General features: G+C 44.1%; 1 protein-coding gene across 1 annotated transcript in view; it reads right to left on the bottom strand.

Annotated features, from left to right (window-relative positions):
* Window positions 1-25,376, bottom strand: part of LRRC57 (leucine rich repeat containing 57) — a 73,525-nt gene that overhangs the window by 37,844 nt on the left and 10,305 nt on the right. Inside the window, exons 2-3 of the mRNA XM_073609760.1 lie at window positions 22,220-22,382; window positions 10,967-11,102 (exon numbers count right to left, since the gene is read on the bottom strand). Of these exons, the coding sequence (XP_073465861.1) occupies window positions 10,967-11,102; window positions 22,220-22,303 (220 nt within the window). The 5' untranslated portion in view covers window positions 22,304-22,382. The remainder of the gene's footprint in view (window positions 1-10,966; window positions 11,103-22,219; window positions 22,383-25,376) is intronic.

The following is a 25,376-nucleotide window of genomic DNA, read 5'->3' as shown; positions in this document are numbered from 1 at the left end:
CACATGATACAAATGTTAAAAATTGAGCTGCATTTCAGTGAGTAAAATAAGTATTTGATTCCCTACCAACAAATAAATAATTCTGCTCCCACAGACTGGCTACAGTATGTACTCGTGGTACACAGATTAGTCCTGTCAATTTAAGAAGGTGCTCCTAACAACAACTTGTTATGTGTATTAAGACACCTGTCCACAGAATCTTTCTTCCCTTCAAACCTCACTATCATGGGCAAGACAAAAGAGCTGTCAAAAGGACATCAGGGACAAGATTGTAGACCTGCACAAGGCTGGAATGGGCTACAAGACCATCAGCAAGAAACTTGGTGAGGAGACAACTACTGAAGTGATTATTTGCAAATGGAAGAAATACAAAATAACCATCAATCGCCCTCGGTCTGGAGCTCCATGCAAGATTTCGCCTCATGAGGTAAGGACGATCATGAGAAAACCAAGAGATCAGCCCAGAACTACACGGGAGCTTGTGAATGATCTCAAGGCAGTTGGGATCACAGTCACCAAACAAACCATTGGTAACACAATACGCCGCCATGGATTGAAATCCTGCAGTGCCTACAAGGTCCCCCTCCTCAAGAAGACACATGTACAGGCCCGTCTGAAGTTTGCCAATGAACATCTAAATGAGTTAGAGAAGGATTGGGAGAAAGTGCTGTGGTCGGATGAGACCAAAATTGAGCTCTTTGGCATTACCTCAACTCGCTGTTTTTGGAAGAAGAAAAATGCTGAATATGACCCTAAGAACACCATCCCTACAGTCAAGCACGGAGGTGGAAACATTATGCTTTAGGGCTGTTTCGCTGCTAAAAAGGTACAGGCCGACTTTGCCGCATTGAGAGGTCAATAGACGGGGTCATGTATTGTAAAATCTTGAATGAGAACCTTCTTCTCTCAGCCAGAACACTAAAGATGGGTCATGGATGGGTCTTCCAGCATGACAATGACCCAAAACATACCGGCAAGGCAACAAAGGAGTGGTTCAAGAAGAAGCACATTAAAGGTCATGGACTGGCCTAGCTAGTCTCTAGACCTTAATCCTATAGAAAATTTATAGAGGGAGCTGAACGTTTGAGTTGAAAAGCTACAGCAAAGAAACCTTAAGGATTTAGAGAAGATCTGTAAAGATGAGTGGACCAAAATCCCTCCTGAGATGTGTGCAAACCTGGTCACCAACAACAAGAAACGTCTTACCTCTATACTTGCCAACAAGGGTTTCTCCACCAAGTACTAACTCATGTTTTGCTTGGGGACTAAATGCTTATTTTACTCACTGAACTGCAACTCAATTTGTAACATTTGTATTATGTGTTTTTCTGGATGTTTTTTTTTTTTGGTTGATATTCTGTCTCTATCATTTAAAATACACCTATGATAAAAAAAAAAAAAAAAAAATTATAGACCCTTCATTTCTTACAAAATCTGCAATGGAACAAATAATTATTTTTCCCCACTGTACAATACATCAGCTGGACCAGGAACATGCTTTACATATTTTTTTTTATTAACCACTTCAGCCCCAGCTTATTTTTGACACTTGTTGCTTACAAGTTAAAAATCAGTATTGTTTGCTAGAAAATTACTTAAAACCCTCATTATATATATTTTTTTAGCAAAGACCCTAGAGAAAAACATGGCAGTTGTTGCAATATTTTATGTCACACAGTATTTGCGCAGCGGTCCTTCAAACGTTTTTCTGAATAAAAAAAATAAGAAAACAGTAAAGTTGTCTGGCTGTCTCGGGCTTCAATGCTTGAACTCATTGACCTGGAAAAAACAAACATTCATTCAGATGATTCGAAAGCATTAAAGTAAAAGTAGAATTCCAGCCCAACACCAACTAGACTTAAAAATATCCCCTCCCACCTCCTGCTACCTATACTGCCTAACCTGTGTATACTTACCTATTTTTAGTCAGCCCTCGTCTGTCACATGAACCCCTGTGTAAGTGATCGGTGGCTGCAGAGGAGAGAGAAGGAAGCGCTCAACAACGGCTGGGAATTCTGGGAGCTGTGAGCTCACTTAAAGGGCTCCCATGCCCCAGCCATTGTCAGTGCTTCCTCCTCTCCCCTGCAGCTGCTGCTGACTGACACAGGGGAGCTAGAGTTTCGGATCACGTGACTAGATCGGACCAGACTACAAGTCAGTAATTAGGTTACCTCACTGCTCCCGAAATTCCTAGCTGTTGTCGTAGGCGTTGCTTCCTCCTCTCCACTGCAGCTTACACTCACTGACATGAGATCATGTGACTAGATTAAAAAAAAAAAAAAAATCCTATTTTTAAACACAGGTAAAGCAGTACAGGTAGCAAGAGGAAATATTTGGTAGACATAGTTAGTGTTAGGCTGGAATTCAACTTTTACTCAGCTCCTGATCTGCATATTAGTTCCAGCTCAGTGACTCAGACAGTGCAGAAGCCAGAGGAAAACCAGTCAAGTTGAACTGTCAGAAGGGTATATAGCAAAGGCATCCTCCAAATTATCTTGGTACAGTTTCTTATAAAGGAACTGAACTCTGGAAGCTGTGGCTGAACTTATAAAGGAACTGAACCAAAGAAAGCCAGGCAAAGGACTAATCACCAGCATTAGGTTTTGTCTACGTCCTCGCCTGCCATTACCATTATGGACTTACCATGCCTTGTTCTGCAACACCAAGGAGGCAGCTGCGACACCAAGGCAGCTGCGACACCGAGGAGGCACCTGCGACACCGAGACAGCTGCGGCACCGAGGAGGCAGCTGTCACACCGAGGAGGCAGCTGCGTCACAGAGGCAGCTGCGACACCGAGGCACCTGCGACACCGAGGAGGCACCTGCGACACCGAGGCAGCTGCGACACCGAGGAGGCACCTGCGACACCGAGGCAGCTGCGACACCGAGGCAGCTGCGACACCGAGGAGGGACCTGCGAATCCGAGGCAGATGCGACATCTAGACAGCTGCGACACCTAGGCAGCTGAGACACAGAGGCAGCACCTGCATTCCCCCCCCCCCCCCCCACTTTCTCCACACCTCCTTTTCTCCCCATTCTCTGCAGGACACCTGTCTATACTTTGTACCCAATACATACCTCCTTATATCCTCATGTTATCGCCATTGTAGTTACCCCAGATTTTCTTTGTAGGATACTTTTGAACCTTGTACAATGTATATTAATTCATACTCCTTAGACATTCTTATTTAAACTATATACATACTTATACCTATATATTCTATACAGTGAGTACGCCCTGCAAGACACATAGGAGAACTCTGGGTCCACACATCCTTTTCCGTTTTTTGCCATGCTGCCCCCGACCTCTGGCCTTGGCCCTTCTTGCTGAGTTCTCCGTCCCTTCAGCTCCCGGGGGAGATGCCCTCTGCCGACCCCAGTTCTTGGGTTCAGTCTTTGAAGCCTACTGTCTGACAAGTAAGTATGGGATGATCGGTTCAGGCTTCTTGCTTTTGTCCAATCATAACCGATACTCTAATATATACTATATCTGTTTTTACAGACATCAGATATGCACATCAGCCCCTGATGAAGCGAGGAAAGCTCGTGAAACGCGTCAGGTTAGAGATGTATCATGCATATCTGTATCACTTGTGTTATTACATTACTATGTCTATGTTTTAAAGGATTATATTGCTATGTTGCTGTTTTATGAATCTGTCACCCATGCTCATGTCTTATGTTGGACGATGTTGCCACCATTCAATAAAATTGTTCAAGTGCACCGATGCTCATGGTCTTCCAAACATGTGCTTTGCCACATGTATGTATGTATGTATGTATGTATGCAACATCTATGCAAAGCATGCGTTTAGGCAACAAGCTTGCAAGCATGTATACTATGCTGCACTTGGCCCCATACTAGTTTTTACTAGTTTAGCACATATGCATGTCACGCAGCCTTTTCCTGCTTCAGCCTAAAAGTAAGCTCCTGCAGACCAAATGTCTTTGTGTGGAAGTGGTAGAGGCTCTCTCATGTCAATGCCTCCAACAAGGACAGCAGTAAAATAGTGACATCACCAAAACTTCCTGAGACTAATAGTCAGAGGCAGCAGTGCCTTAGATTTTCATACAGCTCTGAAGCTTTAAGCACAGGAGCACCTAGCTATACTCACATCCCAGAAACTGCACTGCTGGTTTTCAAGAGGAATTCCAGACAAAATGTTACAGTATTCAGGATGCCACTTAGTCACAATTAAAGTGTATCCATATGCAAGACCTTTTTTTTTTTGGGGGGGGGGGGGGGTGATCAGGGAAGTATTAGACCCTCTGTCAGGTTTTTATTGATGTCTGTGTTTCCCAGGGCAACGGTGTAAGAGAAATTCTTCCCACTTTGGGAGATTTCTTCTACGACAGGAAGGGAAATTTCTTCAATAGACAGAAAGGCAAAAATCTTCTCTACTCTACCCAAAACCTAAAAAAAAAAAAAGCCGAGTTAAACTTACCGGTAACTCCTTTTCTGAAAGTCTTCCAGGACAGCACGTAGGACCTAGGGCTCCTCCTACCAGGACAGAAACACGCAAACCCGCACCGCATAAAAGGGCGGTCCTCTAGGCCCCATATCATTATTTCTCAAGAACTGTAGGACGTACCTTCAAAGCATATGCATAATATACAAAACTTCAAGAGAAAACGGGGTGGGAATACGGCTGTCCTGGAAGACTCTCAGAAAAGGAGTTACCGGTAAGTCTAACTCAGCTTTTCTCTAAGCGTCTTCCAGGACAGCCCATGTGATGATGAGCCAGAACTTACCAGTCTTGGGAGGGACAACTGCCTGAAGGACCTTATGACCAAATGCCTGCTCCTGAGAAGATCCAAGATCAAAGTCCAGGCAATAATGTTTAACGAAGGTCGAAAAACTGGACCATGTGGCAGCCTTGCATATTTGTTCCAGTGAGGCTCCAGCCCTTTCAGCCCAAGATGCAGACAAGGCTCTTGTTGGGTGCGCATTGATAAAAGGCGGAAGAATCTTTCTAACCCGGTAGGATTCTGAAATCGCGTGCTTTATCTACCTAGCCAAAGGTGGCCTTAGATGCTCCCTTTCCCTTGTGTGCTCCCGAAAAGAGAACAAGGCGTCTGTTTTCCCAAAGGTTTTGGTGACCTCTAGATAGATGAGAAAAACTCTTCTAAAGTCTAAAAAAATTTTTTTTCTCTGTCACCCTTCGGGGGGTTCTGCAAAAAGTTGGCAGTACAATATCCTGCGATCTGTGGAAGATACTGGCCACTTTATTGTCTTTAAGACAATCCAATCCTCAAAGATTGTGAGGAAAGGCTCTCTAACTGAAAGGGCCTGCAACTCACTTACCCTACGAGCTGAGGTAATTGCCTCTAGGAAAATTGTCTTTAAAAGGAAGTAACTTAACTGAAATATCCTCCAGGGGCTCAAAAAGGGAATTTTACCAGACTCTGCAGCACCAGGGACAGGCCTAAATAGGGCAGCTTCTAATGACTACTGGCCTGGACCTAGATATTGATTTAAAGAATCTAGCTATAGTGGGATTTTCCAGGAGAGAATATTGGAGAAAAACACTGATAGCTGCCGCCTGTACCTTTAAAGTACTAGTGGAAAGACCTTTGTCGACTCCCTCTTGAAAAAATTCCAAAATTGATGGGACATCATGAGTTAGTCTTTGGTTTTCAGATAACCATGAGTTAAATTTCTTTCAGACTTTGGAATATATATAGCTCTAATAACTGGCTTTCTGCAATTAACCAGGGTTTTGACTACTTTGTCTGAAAACCCCTGGGCGCTTAGTTTCTTTTCTTCAGATACCAAGCCGTCAAGTTCAAGGAAGCCACCTGTGGGTGCGACACTGAACCCCGAGACAGTAGGTTTTGTCTCTTTGGGAGACTAAGTGGAGGCTCTGAGGCCAGAGTCTGCAACAGGGAAAACCCATGGCCTCTTGGGCCAAAGAGATTCTATTAATATGAGGCTTGACTTTTCTTTGTTTATAAACCAGCCTAGTGACTGTAGGAAGTCCTGAACGGTCTGTAGATTCACCAAATCTTTTGGTATGACTCTGCCACCACTAGGAGGTCATCCAGGTAAGGAATAAAAGTTATTGCTTTCAATCTTAATGGAGCCAGCGCCTCTCCCAACACCTTTGTAAAAATGCGTCGGGCTGAGGACAGCCCGAAGGGGAGGGCTTGAAATTGAAAGTGCCGGATCTTTGCCCCCATCTTGATGGCCAGTCTCAAGAACCTTTAGAAAGCTGGATGTATAGGGATTTGCAGATAGGCATCCTTCAAATCCAAAGCAGTTCCAGTTCAGCAGATTTTTGATTGAAAACACGTTTATATATGAAAATGCTGACGGCTTTCTGATGACAAAAATATGGGAATAAAAGCCCTTGCCTTGATCTGAGGACCTTTTGATCTATCAAGTCTCCTATCTGGAGACCCAGGGCCGTTGCTTTTACCCGATCTTGGGGAGGGAAGGTGACCAATAATCTCTCTGGTGGCTGGGAAGAGAATGCCAGCCTGTACCCATTGGTCACTAGGTCCAGGATAAATGGACTTGAGGTGACTGCTACCCACTGCAGGAGGAAAGCCCTCAATCTTCCTCCCACTGGGAGACACAAGTCACTGTGCCTTGGCAGGTTGTTGAGGAGGGTTAAACAAGACCCCCCTTTACCTCTGCCTTTGTGCCCTGTCCAGTGTTTTTTGGGCCTATTGTCCTTTTCCCTTGGACCCTGCTGCCTACTTTGGCCACAAACAATTTTTCTGGTTGTCAACTTTTTCTTATTCTCGGGAAAGGCCTTTTTCCTATCGGCCGTGCGCTCCAGTGCCTCTTGCAGACCTGGGCCAAAAAGATGATCGCTTGTTAAGGGAAGACCACATAGGCACAATTTAGAGGCAGCGTCCTCTGACCAGGTTTTAAGCCATAGGCTTCTTCTGGCCAGAATTCACCAAGGCCGAGGTCCTAGATGTCATTTTTACAGATTCTGCGGAAGAATCAGCCAAAAACCCCACTGCTCGAAAGGGGAGAGGGAAGGATTTCAGGATCTGCTCCCTAGAGGTTCCTGCCACCAGATGCATTTGTATTTGTGTCAACCATATTTATAGATTTCTGGCTACACAAGTGGAGGATGGGGCCGGTTTAAGATTCCCAATGGATGAGTCTCAGGCCCTGCGTAGAAGGATATCTCCTGTTTTAGCCATCGGATCCCTAAGCGTGCCCATATCGTCAAACACTAGGTCCGTGTTTTTTTAAACTTTTGAAAGAGGTGCGTCTAACTTGGATTTTTGTTCCATGGCTGCGCTGTGTCCTCTTCAAATGGAAATCTTCTTTTTAGATTACCCGAAAAAACGGTTTTCTCTCTGGACCTTCCCACTCCAGCTTGATCATATCAAGAAGGGAACTATGCACAGGGAAAATTCTAGCCTTTTTCTTATGCAAACCTTCGTACATAAAGGTCATGTTTAGACATTTGTACTTTCTCCTCCTCTATATCAAGGGTTGTATAGATAGCTTTCAATAAGTCATCAACATCCTCCAATGACAACTTGTACTTGTAACCCCTGACGGATTCTCTATCCCTGGGCCCTGTATCTGACCTGGATTCTTCCGCTGAACCATGGGAAGATCTGGCTTCTTCCTCAGAGTCTTCACTCCCTGTGCTCTGTTGTGGAGTGCTAGGACCAGCTGAAGTCCTCTCTGGAGATGGACCCTGTGAGGGGACCTGGATCTTAGCAATCAGGGTTTTGAATGAGCTGAATGTTGGCGTTAGCTCATCTCTAACCGAAGTCAGCATTTTCTGACAGGAAACTAGTGGGTTATCCTTGACTAGGCTGTCTATACAAGTGCGGCAAACTGCTTTGCTCCATGAGGAGCTCAATCTGTTTCCGCAAACCTCACATTTCCTTTTAGGTGGCTGCGCTTGGGCCTTGTCCTGAGTTTTGGTCTGCAAGAAAAACAAATGACCCACAGTGTAATTTAAGCCACCAACATTCCATAACACCTCGGGTAGGAGGGAGGAAAATGTGTCCCCTTTTACCCAGTCCCACTGTTTGGGGGGGGGGGGGCACTCGCAGGGCATGCAAGGGGGTGTAAACACTCCAGGATTACCTGTGAGGTGCTGGGGCCTGCATCTGCTGCAGAGGTGTTGCAAAGGAATCCATCCTGCCTCTCTGGTGGTCAGCAGCCTCAGCTGGGTGTTCACCCTTCAAACACCAGCCACCAGCATCCCCTGTTCGCACCATATGGAGACTGGAACCTGCATCTCCGGTGCCCGCTGATGACATCATATGCCCCGGAAGTGACCACACCGAATACTTCCTGTGGGCCAGCTTGGAGCGCATTTGCTCCACCCCCTCACACGCTGAAGATTCCTCTTTCCCCTGCACATACTAGCCATACTGTCAGCGGGGAAAGCACGCCGCCTATGGGACCCACGCTATGGGGCGGATATCACGCGCTCCTGGCCTTCCCCAGGCACTGAGGACAGGGAACAGCAGCAATCACCTACTCCCCCAGTGGAGGCGCCGCTTTGGTGGAAGAGAAGGTAGGAAAACTTCCTCATCATAACAAGAGCATCGTCTGGAGGAAATGCTAATACTGACATGGGGCCTGGAGGACCGCAATTTTATCCGGTGGGGGTTAACATGTTTCCTGTCCTGGTAGGAGGAGCCCTAGGTCTCATGGACTGTCCTGGAAGATACTTATGAGAGAAAAAGCTTTGGCTATACGTACACATCAACATTTCTAGATGCTTTCTACAATATAGCAAATCTTCTGTTTTTTGAGTTCACATCAACCTTAAGTCAAAGTGATCATTCGCTTGACTGTTTTGGGAAACCCATGGTTTCATATGCTTTTTTTTCTTAGTTTATACAAATTCCCATTATTGGGCCTCATGTATCCAAATGTCCAACAAGGGGGATTTCATTATGCAGTTCGATAAATGATAAATGATAACCAATGGGTTTTGTTTAACCACTTGCGGACCGCCCCAACGCACATATGATGCAGCAGGGCAGCCGCTCTGTGCCAGAACACGTATCCACTACGTGATCTGACATTTCCGGGTCTGGGGTGCGCGCCGCCAGCAACCTGCTCCCGCTGTGATTGGACACAGTGGGAGCCAATCAGCAGGTCCGGCGAACATCCTGTCTATGGCAGACATTGTGACCCACCGATTGTTCGGGAGACAGGCAGACCAGCATTCTGTGAGAGTTGAATGTACTGATCCTGTGTTTCTGCCAAGCAGGAACACGGATCTTTACCTTCCCTCGGTTGAAGCACAGTTAGCTAGCACTCCCTAGGAACACAGTTAACCCTTTGATCGCCCCTGATGTTAACCCCTTACCTGCCAGTGTCATTAGTACAGGAACAGTGTATATTTTTAAGCACTGATCACTGTAATAATGTCACTGGTATCCAAAAAGTGTCAAAAGTGACAGTTAGTTCCTGCGACCTTACACCGTATTTTTCTGCAAGTACCTGACGCGTGCTGGTGGTGCAATGGGGATCGTGACACAATGTTACATATTTTCTGGGAGTGTCCAAAGCTTAGACTGTTCTAGCAAGATGTGGCTAGTACTATCTAACACTTGACTAATGTCAATCTGGCGGATGACCCTGCAGCATGTTTGCTGCACCTCTCTCGACGGTGCATTTAAAAATATAAGACCTCTCTTACTATTCAGCTATTAAATGCGGCCAAGGCGTGCATTCCCTTGTGTTGGAGGTCTGTGCATTCACCTTCGAGGTCTCTCTGGTTTACCAAAATTAATTAACTCAGGGACATGGAAGATCTTACGGCTACACCAACAGGGAGTCCTTTCATGACACTTGGAGGCCTTGGCAACACTTTGTCTTTATGGATACCCATTTACAGGAAGTTTTGGACCCTGGTTGATTTCCCCTGGGACTTATGACGTCCTGGGTGAGAGAATCTGCTTTTTTGTTTCTTTGATGTCCTTTTCCCTTCCGCTCTGGGCCTAAGCCCGGTCCCTCTGTGCCGTGTGTGTTCCTTTTCTGCAATTTTTATTTTTTCCCCTTCTTTTTCCCTTTATATACCCTTTCGGTCAGTCTGGAATCTTTTCCATGCAGTCTTTTGCTGCTATTGTGTAGCCAATGTTTTCCCACGTTTTTACTGGGATATACTAGCCACCAGGGGTCCTTTTTCCACCCCAGTATTTTCTCATTGTATTTTTCATAAGATTGCTTCACCAAGTTGGGGCTATTAGAGATTTTATATATATATATATATATATATATATATATATATATATATATATATATATATATATATATATATATATATATATATATATATATATATATATATCCCTGGAGATGTTTATTTCTTTTTCTTTTCTGTGTTTTCTCTGATATATTCCCATCCGCCCAACTTAGACCTCATTCTTGTACATGCTCTGTTTTATCAAGCTACTGATATAGCTCTGATGCGGTGTAACTCTTGGTTTGGTATGTATAATGCAACTTATGGTTCAAAAAAGGAATTACAAAAAAAAAAAAAAAAAAAAAAAAAAAAAAAGGTATTAAAATAAAAATATCCCATAGTTTTTTAGATGCTGTAACTTTTGCACAAAATCAATCAATATACGCTTTTCGGGATTTTTTTTTAACCAAAAATATGTAGCAGAGTACATATTGGCCTAAATAAAGAAATTTGATTTGTTACATTTTTTTATTGGATATGTTTTATAGCAGAAATTATAAAATATGTTTTTTTTTTTTTTAAATTGTCAGTCCTTTTTTGTTTATAGAGTAAAAAATAAGAAAACTGCAGAAGTGATGAAATACCACCAAAAGACAGCTCTATTTGTGGGAAAACAAGACATCAGTTTTATTTGGGTACATCGTTGCACAACCGTGCAATTGTCAGTTAAAGCAATGCAGTGCTGTATCGCAAAAAATGGCCTGGTCATGAAGGGGGGTAAACCTTCCGGAGCTGAAATGGTTAATAATGAAATATATAACCAGTAAGGTGACCCTTACCCAGCCTGTTATTATTCATGGACAAGCTCTTGAGAACAGCAAACGTTCCCATCCATGGAGGTAAAACGTCAATCTTGTTACAGGACAGGTCGATAGTTCGCAGGTTTGCAGACAGCCTCTGCAGGTCTTCAGGGAACTTTATAAGAAAAATGAAATGAAAAAATAAGTAAATAAAATTTAAAAAAAAAAAAGGAAGGAAGGAAGGAAGGAAGGAAGGAAGGAAGGAAGGAAGGAAGGAAGGAAGGAAGGAAGGAAGGAAGGAAGGAAGGAAGGAAGGAAGGAAGGAAGGAAGGAAGGATATAATATACCACATCACACAAAACGAGGAGGCTTAAAGGGGGAACTCCAATGAAAATATATATTTTTGGAAACTGCAAATGACAGTTTCGGCTAAAGTACAGTGCAGGAATTGTGTTGATCAATCCTACTTTCCCCTGCTCTCATCCAGTCACAAAAAGCCTTGCATTCTTTTCACAGAATTTTTTTACCCCGCACCTACTCCCCCCTCATCCATTAAAAAAAACACCTTGCCATACAATGTTTTTTGTAAATGGACGAGGGAAAAGGAAGGGGGCGTGAATGACAGGAACCCTACAAGTGAGCTCCAGCGGGCAGAGTGAAATGCGTTGGGGGCGTGGCCTGGTGGGGGTCCAGGCTGAGACTGTCATTCACTATAACATAGCAGGCTTTGACTTGATGTGCGGTTTCTGGGACACCTATCACTCTCTACCAGGAACCCCGCAATCTACTAAAGCAAAACGGTCAGTTGCAGCACCAGAAGAAAAGCCTGGTATGTAATATCCAACATGAATAAAACGGTTATTTCTACAGTAACCAGCAGTGCTGCACTCCTATTATACACTTCATTAGAGGTAACCTACTTCACTTTTGGGTTTTCCAAAACAATTCTTTCCCTGGAGCTCCACTTTAAGGCCTCATACACACTGGACGTTAAAATAACGTTATAAAAATGGCAGTAGCTTTGCAGTGAGTTTTTCAACATTTTTCAATAGTGTTTCTTTTGTCTTTAATGGATCAAAAATGTTAAACGCTGGTGAGCTGCGTTTTTGAGCATTTTTTCAGCATTTTTAACCACTTCACGCAAAATGACGTACCTGTACGTCGGTACTTTGTCACTAAATACCGGGGTTATGGCAGCAGCTAGCTGACATAACCCAGGTATCTTTAGGAATGCCGTGAGGATTTGCCGCGAGATCACTTTTAAATCGGTGGCGGGAGAGGTGCCCACCCGCCACGCTCTGGTCATCTCCGCTGCTTACCGGATCTGCCGGTAGCGGCGGAGATGATCGCGTCCTCTCCCATGGATGCCTGGCTGCCGACTGAGGGGAAGAGGGGAATTCTGTCTATAGCTCTTAAAAAGGAGAATTTTTTTTTTTTAGTGTAAATATGAGATCCGAGGTCTTTTTGACCCCAGATCTTATCATGTTTTTTTCTATTACCAGAGATGTTTACATTCCTTGTAATAGGAATAAAAGTGACCCAAATTTAAAAAAAAAAAAAAAAAAAAAGTGTCAAAATAGAAAATTAAAAGTAAAATAAATAAGGAAAAAAAAAAAAAAAAGTTTTAAAGTGCCCCGTACCGACAAGCTTGCGTGCAGAAGCGAACACATACGTGAGTAGCGCCCGCATATGAAAACTGCGTTCAAACCACACATGTGAGGTATTGCCGCGATCGTTAGAGTGAGAGCAATAATTCTAGCCTCAGACCTCCTCTAACTCAAAACTGGTAACCTGCAGAAATTTTTAAAACATCGCCTATGGAGATGTTTAAAGGGTAAAAGTTTGTCGCCATTCCACAAGTGGGCGCAATTTTGAAGCGTGACATATTGGGTATCGATTTATTCGGCGTAACATAATCTTTCACAATATAAAAAAAATATATATAATGGGCTAACTTTACTGTTGTCTTATTTTTTAATTAAAAAAAGGGCTTGTAATACTGCTGCGCAAAATACGGTGTGACGGGTGTTAGAAAAAATATATAATGTTTGTGGGGGTTCCAAATAATTTTCTAGCAAAAAAAAAAAAAAAAAGAAGAAGAAGGATTTTAACTTGTAAACAACAAATGTAAAAAAGAGGCTCGGTCCTTAAGTGGTTAACGTTAGAACGTTTTTACAGCTGAAAAACATCTCTCAGAACCCACTAGTTTTGGGGTTTTTTTACAGCCAAAAAACGCCCCAGCCAAAACAGTTGATAACAGCCTATGTGTGCATGGACACATAGGATAACATGATGGGGAGTTTATTGACTGTAGAAAAAAAAAAACGTCTGAAGCAAAAAACAGCTTCTGTAAAACATCCAAAAACGTCCAGTGTGCATGAGGCCTAAAAAGATTTTACAGTGTGCAGGAACAATTAATCATATTTCACAACTAGTTTCATTGGAGAACTCATCAGAGTGGAAAAGGATTGCTCATCTCTTGCTATTAGTTACTGCACTGCGCAAAAGACTCATGGGACAGATTTTCTTTAATCCCGCATCCCTCCCTAGCCACTCCATTCAGCAGCAGGAGCCAGAAGAAAAATAGGATTTTTTTTGTCATACTTACCTGTAAAATCCTTTTCTTTGACTACTTCATGGGACAGAGTCAGGTTAATATTCATTACCTGCTGGGTTATACTTCATCATTAGGTGAATAGACACTGGTAGACCAAAGGTCTTTAGACAGGAAGTGTAATATTCATTACCTGCAGGGACGTCACAGAGCAATAGCTTTGAGGCGAGGGAGATACCCTGCCAAACAATAGCCATCAAAACTTATAGGGCAGCCCGTATGCGGCCGAAAGCTGAATCCTTGGCTGCTTCGAACATCCACTTGATAACATTTTGTGAACGTATGCACTGAAGACCAGGTAGCAGCCTTACAAATCTGAGCCACAGATACCTGATGGTGAAAAGCCCAGGAGGTTCCTACACCCCTGGTAGAATGAGCTCACACCCTAAAAGGAGGAGCTTTATGTTTCAGACCGTAAGCCTGAACGATCAATTGACGGACCCAATTGGCAATGGAAGCTGCCTGCCCCTTCTTGGGTCCTCTTGGTAAAACAAAAAAGGAGTCTGATACTCGGATCTCCGAAAATCTAGACAAATAAACCTTAACTGCCCGGACAACGTTCAATGAATGCAGTTGTCTCTCCTCCGTCGAGCGAGGCTGAGAGAACAAAGAAAGCAAGATAATGTCCCGATTTAAATGAAAGGCCGACACCACTTTAGGCAAAAAGGATGGAACAGGTCGTAACACAACCCTGTCGTGGTGAAGGATCAAGTATGGTTCCCTGCATGAAAGGGCCGCCAACTCAGACACCCTTCTAGCCAAGGTGATGGCCACCAGGAAGGCTAGCTTGCGTGACAGCAAGTCTAATGGAATTTTCTTGATAGGTTCAAATGGTTGTTTCTGTAACACAGACAGTGCCAAGTTCAAGTCCCAAGGACACATAGGTAACCTAATGGGGGAAGCAAGCGAGTTGCCCCCTGCATTAAGGTTCGGATCAGTAAATGGGAGGCTAAAGGCCTTTGGAAGAATACGGATAGGACCGAAACTTGACCTCTGATTGTACTCACAGCCAATTTGATTTCCACAGCTGACTGTAGAAAAGAGAGAATTCTCCCAATCACGTATTTCTAAGGATGCCAGTTTTTGGCTTCACACCAAGCAATACAAGTCTTCCAGACCTTATGATAAATCTTCCTAGTGACAGCTTTTCTAGCATTTACTAAGGTAGACACCACTGGTCCCGAGATGCCACGGTCCTTTAACACCCTGGCTTCAATAGCCATGCCGTCAAATTTAGAGACTGTAAATTGGGGTGGAATATAGGACCTTGAGATAGTAGATCAGGGAGATGTGGAAGCATCCATGGCCCGCCTATTGTCAGTCTCACAATCTCAGAGAACCAGGGTCTTCTGGGCCAGGCTGGTGTCACCAAAATTACTGGAACCCCCTCTCTCCGAATCCTGCGCAACAAATGTGGAAGGAGAGGGATCGGAGGGAAAGCTTAAACCAGGGAGTACTGGCTCCATGGAACTACCAGAGCATTTAGCAGAACTTAATAGACTTGTCAATGATGCTGAAAAACGTATGATAAATTGGGAGGTAACCCTACCAATAAATTCAAAGCCAAGCTGAGACGTTTGGTTAAGAATGCCCAAGATGAAGGCATTGTCGCTAAAAAGGAAGCCAGATATTTAGTGCCTGACACCCTGAGGGTGCCAGTCATTTATCAATTACCCAAGATCCATAAGAACCCGTCCAAACCACCTGGCAGACCCACTGTGAGTGGGGCGGACTCTGTTTGCTAGAATGGGTGAATATTTGTACCGGTTCTTACAGCCTTTGGCACAGAAGTGTCCAGCTTATCTTAAGGATAGCAGGAATCTTATGGAATTATTGCAGCAGGTAGAGGTTGATGAAGGTCATCTTTTGGCTAGTATTTATGTCAACTCTTTGTACACCAATATCCAACAGTAGCATGCCATTGAGGCTGTTGTGTGGGCCTTGAACAGCACCAGAATTAAAAACAAAGAAAAAGATTTCCTGGTTCATGCCTTGGATTTGGCCATGAGCCATAACTTCTTTTGGCATGATAAGCACTATTTTAGGCAAAAGAAAGGGGTAGCCATGGGGGCTAAATATGCCCCTTCAGTGGCTAATTTATTCATGAGCCACTGGGAGAAAGATGCTATCTTTAGTGGAAATATACCCCAGCTTAAATTTTGTGTTACATTGATGACATCATTATATTATTGATGACATCATTATTATTTGGGCAGGATCAAATGGAGTCTTTTTTACATTTTTTGGAAAAAATTGGTGAGAATAGATATGGAATTTCCTTCTCAGCAACTTTTGCCAATCAAAGTATTAACTTTTTGGACCTAGTTATTTTGAAAGATAATCACCAACTGTCCACTAAAACTTATTTTAAGGAAGTAGACAAAAACAGTTACATCCCATTGGGGAGCTGTCATCACCCCAGATGGCTTAGCGCAATCCCCAAAAGCCAATTTATGAGAGAGTCAAGCGCAATTGCGTTAGAATAGAGGATTTTGACACACAGGCTAAGGTTCTATTTGAAAGAAGTTGAATAAAACTTTGTCATTGGTAAGAAACATGAATAGAGACGATCTGTTTAAAAAGAAGGAGGCTAGTGAGAAGGACTTTAGAAATCGCTTTCATGACAGGCTTTACTCGTAAACATAAACAAGTAGAACAAAATATTCGTAAACATTGGAATTTGTTATTGAGGGATAATGATTTAGTGAAAACTTTACCAAGCAGACCACAGTTCATTTACACCAAACCCCCTACTCTATGTCTAAAACTTGCAGTGAATGTCATTGACCCCCCCGCCAAGAAAACGTGTACCTTTTTGGACAAAGTGGGTTTTTTTAAGTTATGGGAGATGTGTAATGTGCAAAACGTCCAAACACAGGGTGAGGAAGACCACAGATTTTACAGCCCACTCCTCTGGCGAGTCCTTTAAAATTAAAAAGTTTATCACGTGAGGCACAACTCACGTCACGTATCTCATGTCCTGTCCATGTGGGCTTCAATACGTGGGCAGGACCACCACAGCGTTGGGAGTCAGACTCTGTCAACACGTAAATAGGATAAAGAAGGGATTAAAGCACCACAGCCTGTTCAATCATTTTAGACTATTTCACGGAAGGGACCCGAGTGGTTTGACTTTCTGTGGTATAGACAAATTTGAAGGACATTGGAGAGGAGGTAACCTTAAGAGAGCCATCTCTCACAATGAAACTCAGTGGATTCCTTGGCTTCGAACGATGAATCCCTTGGGCTTGAACATCAAATTGGATCTAAACTGTTTTTGTCCAATTGGTATTCGTTTTATTTCATTTTTATTATCATATATTTGTTTATATTTTATTTTTTTTATTTATTTTTATTTTCATTCTCAATTTTATTTATTTTTGCTTATTTTTGTTCTAATTCTTATTTGTATTTTTATTTGCATTTTTATTTCCTTTTTCATGTTTATTTTTATTATTTTAGTTTTATTTTTCATTTTCATTGTATATTATTTATCAGTTTTTTTATTTACTTTCATAGTTATGTTAAATTCATTGAGTTAATTTTTTAAAGTCAACCAGAAATGATGTCAAGTTCTTTGAAATGTCATAGGAATAAATTTTATCCAACCAGTAATATGGCGGTCTTGTCTCCCCTGTGGTTTCTGCTCTGCCCACAGGGGCGACATATTTGCCCCACCAACAAAATGGCCGCAATGCTAATTTGATTGGTTCTGTTAAGGGGAGGTGCTCTCTCCCTTTGTATTTAAAGACAGCTCAGTTAAATGAGGTCCCTGATGACACCCTGTGGGAGAGTGAAACGCATAGACGTAATTTCCGGTTCCTATCGACGTCACTTCCGGTACCGTGGAACGCATGAACGGCGTTTCCTGTATTCACAGCACCATGTTTTTAAGCCTGATTTTATCTTGCTTCTTGTAAGTTCTCCATTTCTATGTGCAATAAATCCTTTTCATAGCGGTACTTCACTATTAGTCCATTCCTTTTCATTCTGGGTACCTGTTATTCTGGCTGAGTATCTTTAACAAGGAAGTTTTGTCTGATGATCTGATGCCAAAGTTGCCATTCCTGGCCATCATTATTAAGCCTGAAGTGACCCCTAGACTGAAAGGCTGGGGGTCCATTTGATCCGGTGAGTGGGGACACGGGAGGGGATGTTGTGGCACACCTTGAAAATTTTGGAGCACTTTGCATTTTTGGATTCAAGCACATCAGTCATTTTATTTGGACTTTCATTATCAATGTATTGTTTGCAATTTCACTTATACTGTGTTTGCTAGCGCTGTATTTTATACATTTGTTTCTTTTTGGAGGATCCGAGGGAACACTGGATCTTAAAAACCTCTGGAGGGGAAGCCCCACGCAACTCCAGCTTGTATGTAACCACAAGATATAATTGAAGTGACCCACTCATCCTGAATTATTGTTTTTTAAATGTCCGCAAAGTACAGCAGCCTTCCCCCCACTCAATGGAGTGGGGGCGTCCCCCTCAAAAGGAGGGTTTGGTGTTGGGTTTAGAAGAATTTTGGACCCAGGGATTCTTCTGGCCCTGGCCCTTGCCCATGGCCCTAGCTCCCTGTTGGCTGGCGGAACCACCTTGGCGCTGAGACATTTGAGGAAGCAGTCCCTGAGGTTTTAAATGAGGGACGTCTGGTGCTTTTCTTTATAGGAAGTAGAGAACTCTTCCCTCCGGAAATCTTTTCGATATATATTTGTCCAAATGATCACCAAATAAATGTTTCCCATGAAAAGGGAAACCTGCCAATAACTTTTTACAAGGAAGCTCGGCTGACCAGTTCTTAAGCCACAAAAGTCTGCGCATATGTACAGACAAGAGAGCCAAAACGAGAAACCTGCTGCATTGAATTCTTTAATGGCGTCAACAGCAAAACACAGCGCTCGAGAAAGGTCTGTCTTACTTTCAGGCAGATCATCCTCCTGGTCAGGCCTATCAGGCCGTTTGACCGGATCCTTTATGGACTGGCAGATACCAATTGCTGCAACAGCTGGCTGAATAGCTGAACTGGCCAAAGAAAAGGAAACCTTTAATAAGGACTCCAATTTCTTGTCAACAGGGTCTTTCAAGCCCTGTGCGTTATCTACCGAACAAGTTAAGTTCTTGTTAAAGGAAGAGAGACTGCTGCATCTACGGCTGGCATGCTCCATTTTTTAATGAACTTTTCATCCATGGGATATAAAAGGGAAAACCTCTTAGGAGGAACAAAAATCCTGTAAGGATGTTACCAATCAGTATACACTGCCTGTTCCAACAGGGGGTGTAGGGGGAAAGCCTGTGCGGCCTGAAGAGGCCTCAGGGATCCCAAAGAGGACCAGGGGGGCTCAGTCGCCTCTGAAGGGGGCAACTTAAAAGGCAGAATGAACCATTTTGGTCAGAGTCAGGATCAAAAGCCTCTGCAACTGAGAGGCAGACCTCAACTGGATATATTCTTGTCCAGATTGCTCGGAAGCAGACTCATCTGCCGGGCCCTCCACAGAATCCTGAGCTATAAGGTCTTCCCCATCCTCAACCCATTCCTGGTCCAGACTAGGAGACTCCGGGGAGGGGGATCTGTCATGCTTCCTGCCACTCTGTGGGATGGAGGCAATCCTGCCAGCATTCCTGTGCTCTAACCCGGCTAGGGCAGAGGACAGTTCATCCTTGGTGATAAAGGGTAAAGCAGCAGCGTTGTAGGCTGTAGGCACAATACCAGATAGGCGCAGCAGGTCAGATTGCCCAGAAGCCTCTGGTCTTTCAGGGGATACAACACTAGGGATACGACTAGGTTCATCAGGAACTACCGATGACATAGGTGTGTCCTTCCCTGTAGTGTTAGTCCCACTCCTCTTTTTTTAAATCATTTACTAGCCACAAAAAGAGAGTACTGGGGTGTAGTATTAAAAGAAATCAGAAGGGAGACCCTTTAATAGGGCTCACCAAGCCCCTATGTAACAATCCTGCCAAGCACCTTTAGCCTGCCAAGCAACACTAGGTGACTCACCTGACCCAGGTAAGGAGAAATTAACTGCTGCAAGTGTCTGTTCAGAGACTGCTCTGTGTCCTACAGCGGCCTTCTGGAAGCACTGCATGCTTGGCCTACACAGGTTAAATAAGCTGGGTGTTCGCCGAAGTGTTCTGTGCGTGCATACGCATGCACATGCGCAGTCCCGGCGAACGGCGGTGGCTGTATTTGCGTATGATGCAAATCTTCAGGCGCTCAGATAAAGGCTACTGCACGTGTGGCGAAGCAGCATGCCCCATGGCCACCAAACAGACAAACTGCTGAGCCCAGCAGCGCTTTTGCAAATGCACGTGCACCATGGCCGCCAAACAAACTGCTAAGTCCAGCTGCGCTTTTGCGATTGCATGTGCGTCATGGCCGCCAAACAACAATTGCTGAGCACAGCGACACTCTTGCAAATCCACGTGTGCCCTGGTGAACCAAGGCGAAATGGCGCACCGTTGTGCACCATCATACAGGTAAAAAACAGCCAGACACAAGCAAAAAAGGCACACTTTGCAAACACCCACAGCTAGCCCACTCAGGTGTCCAGCCTCTAGCTAGCTTGACCGATTGTTACAATCACTGGGACACCCCACAATAATAAGCAAAGGGGTTTCACTTACCCATCCAGTAGCAGGGCAGCTTAGAAACTAAGAGCCCAATCTTCACCCTTCACAGCGGGTTAGTGTCACTTGAGGACCTTCAAGGACTGGGTACCCTTTTCATGTTTAGGGTCCACTCCCTTGGACCTGTACAGCACCCTGCAAGAATGCCTTAGCGCTGTGGTGTCCAGGATTCTATTTCGCAAGGTCCAGCGCCCGGAGGCCACATTAGAGGCAGAACCTCGCAGGATCTTGAGTCCTCTTTGCGAGGCTCGGGTACCATTTATCTAAGCATATAAAGCCTGTGTCAAATGGATCCAATCGGTCAATCCCTTGATTCGTTTAAGAACCGTTTATGGGACTAGAGACCTGGAGCTCAGAGAGCTCAAACAAACCATGCCATCCACCTTGCAGATACTGGTAAAAAACTGAAGTACTTCCTGTGTGGGAGGGGTTATATAGGGGATCACTTCCTGTCTAAAGTCGACCAGTGTCCATTCACCTGGAGATGGAGTATAACCCAGCAGGTAATGAATATTAGCTTGACTCTGTCCCATGATGTATGAAAAAGAAATACCCACCACTTCTGGTTATAGAGGAGCATGTGACAGCAGTAAGCCAATCAGCACTGACACACAGGGAGTCTATGAGCTGTGGAAGCGAATACTCTGGTGACTCCTAGTTTATGCAGGGCTTTCTTTTGCTCCTGGCAATTGAATATGATTGGGTAAGTTGCTGGGCAGGGCTAGATTAAAGTGAACCTGCTGCTTTTCCCTGCTTGGGCAAAGCACATGTTCACTTGAAGGTAAAAAATGTGAATACCATCTTTAAAAGAAAACACCAGCCAAATGCTGACCTGGCCCACTAATTTTCTGCTACTGCTCGCATTCTGCCAAGGGTGTTTTGTATGAAGCAGAGGCATTCATTGGCTGCTTCTAAATGAGAAGCTACCCTATAGCTCTGCCTCACAAAGTACGTGCTTTTAGGGAGCTGAGAGTAGCAGGAAACCAGCGGGTTGATAGAAAATAATACACAGGATGGGGGACAGGCAAACCTAAAGTCAGGTTTGATTGTAGGTTCATTTTAAATAGTGAATGAGTAATGCAAAAAACAAAGACAAACCAATTATCAATACTCTTATTGTAACTGGATACTGTGCTCTACACAATCTTATTAAAGTGTAAGTTCATCTTTTCAGAAAAAATAAAAATGTGCATGATCACTGTACACCCTCCCCACCCCCAGTCCCCGATGTACTTACCTCTGTGTGGAGATGAGCTGTCAGTGCCCACACTGCCAGTGTACCAGTTCTTCTCCCTCTTCTTTCTGAAGGGGTTCCAGGACAGATCAGAGAGTTTCTGATTGGTCAGCGTTGACACATAGCATCATTCTGATCTGTCCCAAAAGCCCTGCAGAAAGTAGAGGGAGAAGAAACGGCATTTCCAATCCCCAGACCACTACACTGTCTGTGTGGGAAATGACAGCTCATCGCCCATGGAGGCAAGTACAGAGAGGATGGGGAGGGTGTATAGTGTTAGTTCACCTTTTCATTTTTTCTGAAGAGGTGAACTGACCCTTTAAAGTGGTTGTAAACCCTTCTATATTCCCAGTGAAGCGACTATACTCAGGTGATACACAGAGATGAAACAAATCCTCCCACATAAAATGCACTTGTTAGTCTGCAGTCTTCTCTTCTCTACATCTGTTCAAAGGCCAGAATTTATACAGCTTTTCTGAGCTTTCAGGAAGCAAGGGGCGGGGAGCTTAAGTTGCACTCTGCAGAGCACATTTGGCCCTGATTGGAGGGAAGGGACACGCCCCCCTTCACACAGCAACAGTTGTCAGTCACAGACTGTGCCTTCCCCGTCACTTTTTTTTTTCTTGGTGTCAGGAAATTTTTTTTAGAAGTGATTCATGCAGATAGCAGAGAAAGGAAGCAGCAGACAGAAATGACACTTAGTGCTCAGGATTGACAAGAGTACATAGTATAGAGGTATATGCTTTGTTCATATTTCATGTCTGAGGTTTACAACCACTTTAAAATAAGCCTGAAAAGCTATGAAATAGTCTCTCACCTCTACTAATCCCTTGTCAGTCAGCTGGAATACACCAGTCTTCTGTGCAGTTTCTATGTGAGCTTTTAATGCACTGTTCCCCATAGTGCTCCAAGAAGAGACAAACCTTTACAGCCGTAACCAGCTCTCACAGTGTGATTACAGGTCTGCGTGTCATAGAGGTCTGAAAATAAAAGACAAAAAAGGTAAATAAACACAACAACCAGGGAAGAGATGCTTCTATCAAAGCCTTCTAATACTGGTATTTTGCTTTGTGAACGCAGATTAGGAAAACCCAGGACACCGCCATTTCTGTGACCACCTCCTGATAATGACAGTTGCCTGGCAGTAATGCTGATCTTTTGATTTCAACATGTTCTGTTCAACTAACCGTGGCATCCAGATCAAAGAGTTGAGGAACTGATTACATTGGATCAACAAGATAGTCAGGCAACAAGCATAATCAGAAAGATTCAGCAATGATGGCCTCCAGGTTATATGTCTGGATTATATATGCCATCTGCTGTACCTTTATAAAATTAGTTTCACCTGTATAGGAGATAATGGGAGATACGTAGCGGTTCTTGAGTTACTAATAAGATCATAATGATTATTGTACAGTATATGTTAATAAACTTCTGTACATTTTAGAAGAAACCAAACAAAAAAAAAAAAAAAAAAAAAGGAAGGAAGGAAGAAAAGGATTATACCATCCATTACACGTCTGCAGTTATGCTGCACACAGAGAAGCCTCATTACCAGCTGGACACCTGAATCCGGGTCTATATACAAGCTTGAATTTCATGTGGTGGAGGATCACTGAGCGGTGATTATGTTCTGCCCTTTCACGTTTAGTTCCACTGAGAAACATCGAGGGGACTTTTCCTATTTTCACAGAGAATATCTGGATTTTTCATTTTATGAACTTGGTCACATATTCACTTTTTTTGTGCACTTATGATTTTATTATTCATTATGATATTTTTTCACAATAATTTCTGGATTTTTCATTTCACCCACTTTGACATGCATTATTTATTTTTATGCACTCATATTTGTATGATATATCCACAGGATTGCCGGGGGCAAAACCATTTTGTTGCCGGTTAAGAGGAAGAGTAAACGTCCCTCATATAGACGTTCTCTTTCCCCAGCCCCTGGAGCCTCGACCACCAGGCAGTGGCGACTGCCTCCCCAGTCCAATACTAGGGGAAAGGTCCAGGCTCAAGGGCAGAAAAAGTCTTGGGGTCCAAGATCTGTTAAGCAGAACCCCAAAGTCTCTTTATGAAGAGGTGCCCCCGCCCGGCCGAGTGTGGGGGGGGGGGGGGGGAGGCTGCTGCGGTTTGCAGACGCCTGGCGGGAAGAGGTTCAGGACAAATGGGCAACCTCCACAGTGTCTCTTTGCTACAAGCTGGAGTTTCGGAAGCTTCCGCCATCCCGTTTTCTAAGGTCAAGAGTCTCCAAAGATCCAGAAAAAAGGGAGGCCCTTGCTTCTGGCCCTCGAACGCCTGTTATCCCAAGGGGCGATTATAGAAGTAGCCCCAGAAGAGCAAGGCTCGGGGTTCTACTCAAACCTCTTTACAGTTCCAAAACCAAACGGGATGTCAGATCTATTCTAGATCTAAAAGGCCTGAATCAGTTCCTAAATATTCGGTCTTTCCGCATGGAGTCAATCCACTCAGTGGTTTCCACCCTTCAGGGAGAAGGATTTCTGGCATCGATAGACATGAAAGATGCATATTTACATGTGCTAATTTTCCCCGCTCACCAAAGGTTTTTAAGGTTTGCGGTGGAGCAGCGCCACTTCCAGTTTGTGGCCCTACCTTTCGGTCTCGCTACCGCACCTTGGGTGTTTACGACGGCTCTAGCCCCGCCCCTGGCAAAGCTAAGGGCTCGAGGCATAACAGTAACAGCTTATCTGGACGATTTGCTACTCGTAGAACAGTCCGTAGCACGCTTAGACCGCAATGTGCTCAGCACAGTGAAGTATTTTGAATACCTCGGCTGGGTCCTCAATCTAGAATAGAATATTTGGGCATGGTCATAGACACAGTCCAAAGCAGAGTATTCTTACCCAAGTAAAAAGCTAAAGTCATAAAGGATTTGGTCCGAGTAGTCAAAACAAGGAAAAATCCTTCCATTCAACTATGTATGAGGTTATTAGGGAAAGTGATAGCCTCATTCAAGGCTGTTCCTTACGCCCAGTTTCACTCAAGACCTTTACAGAGCAGCATCCTATCTGCCTGGAACAAGAGAGTTCAAGCCTTGGATCTTCCAATGTGCCTGTCACCATGGGTACGCCAGAGCCTCAATTGGTGGTTACTAACCGAGAATCTACTGAAAGGAAAATCCTTTGTTTCAGTTACTTGGAAGGTCGTAACCACAGATGCCAGCCTTGTAGGGTGATGAGCAGTTCTGGAAGAAGCCTCTTCCCAGGGAAGATGGTCCAGAGCCGAAGGGCTCTTGCCCATCAACATTCTGGTGATTCGGGCAATTTGTCTGGCCCTCAGGGCCTGGACTTACAGGTTGCAAGGCTGTCCTGTCTGGATATAGTCAGACAACGCTACAGTGGTGGCCTATATCAATCACCAAGGGGGCACCAGAAATCTGGATGCCCAGAAGGAGGTGAATCACATTTTTGCTTGGGCAGAAAGGTATGTTCCCTGCCTGTCTGCGGTCTTCATTCCAGGGGTAGAAAATTGGCAGGCGGATTTCCTGAGCCGCCAGCAGCTGTGTCCAGGAGAATGGTCTCTATACCCCAACATATTTCGGGCCATATGTCGGAAATGGGGTACCCCGGATGTAGACCTATTGGCTTCCAGGTTCAACAAGAAACTGGAGAACTTTGTGTCAAGAACAAGGGATCCGCTGGCACAAGGGTCAGATGCCATAGCGATTCTGTGGGATCAGTACTTTCTGATCTATGCGTTCCCTCCAGTTCTGCTACTCCCACGATTCCTTGAGAGGGTCAAAAAGGAAAGGGAAGCCGGTAATTCTGGTGGCCCCGGCTTGGCCCAGGGACCTTGGTATGCAGAGATCGTAAAGATGGCAGAGGGAAGACCTTGGGTTCTTCCTCTACGCCCAGATCTACTCTCACAGGGCCCATATTCCATCCTGCCTTACAAAGTCTGAATTTGACGATTTGGCTGTTGAGACCCACATCCTGAAGAGCCGTGGG

The sequence above is a fragment of the Aquarana catesbeiana genome, linkage group LG13 (genome assembly GCF_042186555.1).
Source record: "Aquarana catesbeiana isolate 2022-GZ linkage group LG13, ASM4218655v1, whole genome shotgun sequence".
In the NCBI taxonomy this organism is placed as follows: domain Eukaryota; kingdom Metazoa; phylum Chordata; class Amphibia; order Anura; family Ranidae; genus Aquarana; species Aquarana catesbeiana.
The sequence above is the reverse complement of the archived record's forward strand: the minus strand, read 5'-3'. Positions and strand labels throughout refer to the sequence as shown.